This window comes from Centruroides vittatus, unplaced genomic scaffold, assembly GCF_030686945.1.
Source record: "Centruroides vittatus isolate TY-2023 unplaced genomic scaffold, ASM3068694v2 contig_1312, whole genome shotgun sequence".
Classification (NCBI taxonomy): Eukaryota; Metazoa; Arthropoda; class Arachnida; order Scorpiones; family Buthidae; genus Centruroides; species Centruroides vittatus.
In genome coordinates, this window is record NW_027120835.1 from 27524 (window position 1) to 31772 (window position 4249).

A 4249-nucleotide genomic window follows, 5' to 3' on the forward strand; every position below is an offset into this window, starting at 1 on the left:
ATGCCACAGATTATCTGATTAAGTGTAGCAGAATTAGCAAAGGTCGGTGGCATAATTAGGCTGAAAAATATGCTAACAGTTCGGTAACAATTAGACTCCATATTATCTGACCAATCCTCCTCTAGATGTCCTCTTTTCGCAATTATGGTCTGCAAGGTGCTGACTAAATGATGTGTGTTAACTCAGCAGTCGAATTGACAGTCAAAATTTCAAGTCTGAGAATTAAAACTTATACTCAATAGCAAAGGATGTTGACTTTAATAATGAGCATTTTCAATATGTGTGACTACTTTTTCGATATTGAAGTATTTTATATTTTAATAAAATAAATATACACAAAAGAATTGCACCTTTGACTTAAGAATTTTTAAATTCACATTCTTTAACTTACTTTGAAAAATTAACTTAAAAACTTTTATTAATTAAATATAAGCTAATATTTGGAAAATAAAATCGATAAAATACCTGATAACTATCATCGTAATTATCGTCTTTACTAATCGGGGGAAGTTCATTGCCACGAAAATGTCTGAGTTTTAATCTTCTACCTAAATGTATTATTTATATCTGAAATTAATTTGATTATTTTGTATAAATTAATTAATTAAATTACTTGCCTAAGAGATGCGAATGAAATAAAACAGCAAAGACCTTAACACCTTCGGGAGGAAGTCCCTGAAATATTATATATTTCAAATGAATATTTTAGACAAAGATTAAAACCAATAAAATCAATTTATTATAAATTTTTACCTGCTTTAAACAAGAAGGATGAGCATGCCCCGCTATAACAAATTCATATTGTTCGGGTGGAATAAATGCGCACGGATAAGCAAAACTACCAATAGCTAGAGCCGAACTATCGTACTGGCGAAGATTTGGAGTGTATAAAAGTCTCAATCCTGAATTATCGAATATTCCTGAAAATATATATTTAAATTACAGAATAATTACCGTAAAACTCAATGTGGAAATCGTAAATTACCTTCCTCTAAATTAGGATTATCATAATGAATTTTTAACATATACCACTCATCGTCTGAGATTCCTAAAGGTAAACCTGTCTTTTCTGGAAATCTAAAAGTCTAAATTGTAATTAAAACATTAGAAAATATATTTTGTTTTATTTATATAGATAAAAGACAAAAATTATTACTTCGCTTCCGGTAGTCCATATAAATTTCATGACAAAACAGAAGGGAAATTTAGGCTCCATTTCTTCTGTGAAGCATTCGTTATATTCTTTCTCCGTGAATTGTGATATTTTTTCTTCGTTAATACCCGGACAAGTATATAAAACTAAATTATAAACAACATTTTCGTTTCCTGGTTGAATTATCGAATCAATCTATAATTCATAAAGTATATATTAATTAATAAAGAAACCTCGAATATTAAAAATATTCAAAATGTTTATACCTCTATGATATGATGCTTCTTATCAAGATCGGGACGTTTGAATAAGATACAATAATCTCCAGAATTTTTATTAGAAGGTACCGGGATCTACAAAAGGATTTTATTTAAATAAAACATGAAGCCTTTAATTAAATTGAATGCCAATGTTAACTTACATTAGGACTTCTTAATTCCCAATAATAAATATTCTCTTCGTTTTCGAAACTTTCTAGCATCCTCGGATTTAAGAGAAGAGTTTTTTTAGATCCTCTTCTCCGTGGCCCATGATATTTCACTGAATTTTCGGTATTAGGTACTTCATTATTATACGCGTATATCAAGTTTATTGTATCGTTCTAAATGAGATTTTAAAAGATTAAAACTTTACATAAATTTTTAATTTAAATTAATGTAATAGAGACATACTAACCGTTATACGTATGTCTTGGTAATCGCAAGTGTTTAGAAGTCTCTTAAAACGTATAATTGTATGAGTGTCATTTTCGCAGCACCATAGATATTCCCAGTCTTGTTGTTTGTCTATTTCTGGCTGAAATCTTCCTTTGGCGTGTCTATCCTGTAATATAAAAAAAGAAACATTGCACTGTATCATGTTCTCAGTCTGTCTCTGGAATCCATTTTCTTAGTTGCCCAAGACTACATATTTCATTTATAAATTTGTACTTTATTGCACACTCCACACTACAAGATCCCGGCCAAAAAGAAGATCACGATTTCACCTGGAGGAAGCGCCAAGGAAGGCAAAAAGGCTATCGACCTTGAGTTGATAACGATTATTACAAACGACTACGAAACTGGTAAAAAACTTAAAGCGATTGCACGTGACTTGGACCGGAAAATTCGACCGTTTCGGCGATCTTGGAAGATAAAGATAGTGTGAAAGAGACAGTGGTTTAAAGCTATAAAAACTAGGCAGCAAAGGCCTCATTTACGAAATGGAGAAATTACTGGCGATCCGGTTTGAAAATCAGATACAAAAAACAATGCCGATGGCCTTTTAATAGCCAATGCACACAGAAAATTTGAAATTTCAAAGAGAGCGAAGAATAGACAGAAACATTTATGGCAAGTCGTGGTTGGATTCAACATGCACAATCAGAGTATCAGCGGCGAGGTGGCAAGCGCGAACTTAGAACAGATGAAAAATTTATTTGACCAATTTGATGAAATTATCGGGAAAGATGGTTAAAGCCCGAACAAATCCGAATGAAACTGGACGTTTTTGAAAAAAGTACCCGAATACACAAGGAAACTAAAACGACGTCCAGTTTAAAGGCTTTCAAGTGCTTACTTTTTTATACGAATGAACTTAAATTTTTCGGTAAATCATTTTTATATTTTTTGCTGATTGTATTTTCGTGTTCTGTAATATGTAAGAGATGCAAATTAAAACAAAGTTTTGGATTTGGAGTTTCCTTTAGGCCTTTTCTTTACCCATAATAAATGAAAATGATTAAAGCTCCTCGTTTATTCACCAATTCGCTTAAGACCTAGTCGAAGGAACGACACTCGGTAGTTAAGTGAGGAGTGTCTGTATAGTAAATAAAACAATCTATAAAAACTTTAAATCTTTAAATATTGAATGCTTTATCTAGCAAAAGAATTAGAAGTTGATTTTCCATATATACTTACGTGAAATTGCGCATTTCCGTTCTTAACCCATCCTATGATAACATCACTACCGGCCATTTCTCCATTTGGAGATATTCCGAAACCAATCCAACCTTTAGTAGCCACTTCCACTTGGAAAATTATTTCGTCTCCTTCGACGTGCCACCAAACTTCATAATTCTGATCCAATTTCAAATAACGACTCCATTTTTCACTGAATATTAAAGGAAGATATAAGAACAATATAAATATACGTAACTTCATGCTTGAGAGAATAAATCCCAATCTGTTGCAACCTGTAAATTGCTGTTGGATAGTTATCGACAACTGGTTCTTTTCTCTCAAAAGATTAACATTTAAAGTACATTCAACTTCTTACAACTTTTATTGCTTCTCTCTCTCTCTCACGCACACACACTAAATACTGTATATCAATTTTTTTATTCATTTATCCAATATTTATGAAAGTGAATAATGAATTGTTTCCGAAATATCTTTTGCTAATAGCTTCTAATGAATAATAACTCATAAAATTCGTGATTTTTTTATATTAAAATGATGTGTTTTTTTTAACTTTATTGTACAACGAATAAGCGTTTCGTAATGTATTATTTGCCAAGTTGTTATATATAACAAAGGGAAATTTTTACATTTTTGGACTCGGAGACCTTCGAACGTCGAGAAATGCAAAACATCGGGATTATTTTTGTGTATGGATGTTCGTGTGTGTGTGCATGTGGGGGGACGATTTTGTTCAGGCAATTTGAAGCTTAATAACTCTTGTCTTGTCGAAAATTTCTAAAATTTTGCAGAAAGGTTTGTTTATTAGGAGATTGATGCTATTAAACTTTGGTGCTTAAAGGTCAAGGGATCACATGGCGTATCTAGAGTGGAGTCGGGCTTAATGAAGATTTAATACGTTATTATTTATTAGCATTTACAGTTTTTTAATAAAATTCGTCCCTATCCTCAAAATTAAGGTATTTGTCATTTTATATTAATTATTGATATAAAAAGTTGTCGACATAAAATCCTCTCGAAAGGACTGACTACCTCTCGAAAAGCCTCCATTGTGGATCTAATCGAACTGAATAATTATGTACGGTTCAATTAGACCCACAATGAAAATTGGAACCGTTTTTACCTTTTTCTTCTATGTGGATCCTAACAGGCAGACCCACAATGGTTTTTTCTGGGTGATAATGGACGGAGGCTGTCC

The 4249-nt window shown here is 32.0% G+C and overlaps 1 protein-coding gene across 1 annotated transcript; it reads right to left on the reverse strand.

Annotated features, from left to right (window-relative positions):
• Nucleotides 1–609: 609 nt before the first annotated feature.
• LOC136990342 (DBH-like monooxygenase protein 1 homolog) lies at nucleotides 610–3294 on the reverse strand. The gene is made up of 8 exons (XM_067288736.1): nucleotides 3052–3294; nucleotides 1829–1975; nucleotides 1575–1754; nucleotides 1420–1506; nucleotides 1157–1348; nucleotides 986–1085; nucleotides 754–920; nucleotides 610–675 (listed from the first exon to the last, which is right to left on the reverse strand). The coding sequence occupies exons 1-8, from the start codon at nucleotides 3292–3294 to the stop codon at nucleotides 610–612; spliced, it is 1182 nt and encodes a 393-aa protein (XP_067144837.1).
• Nucleotides 3295–4249: the final 955 nt, after the last annotated feature.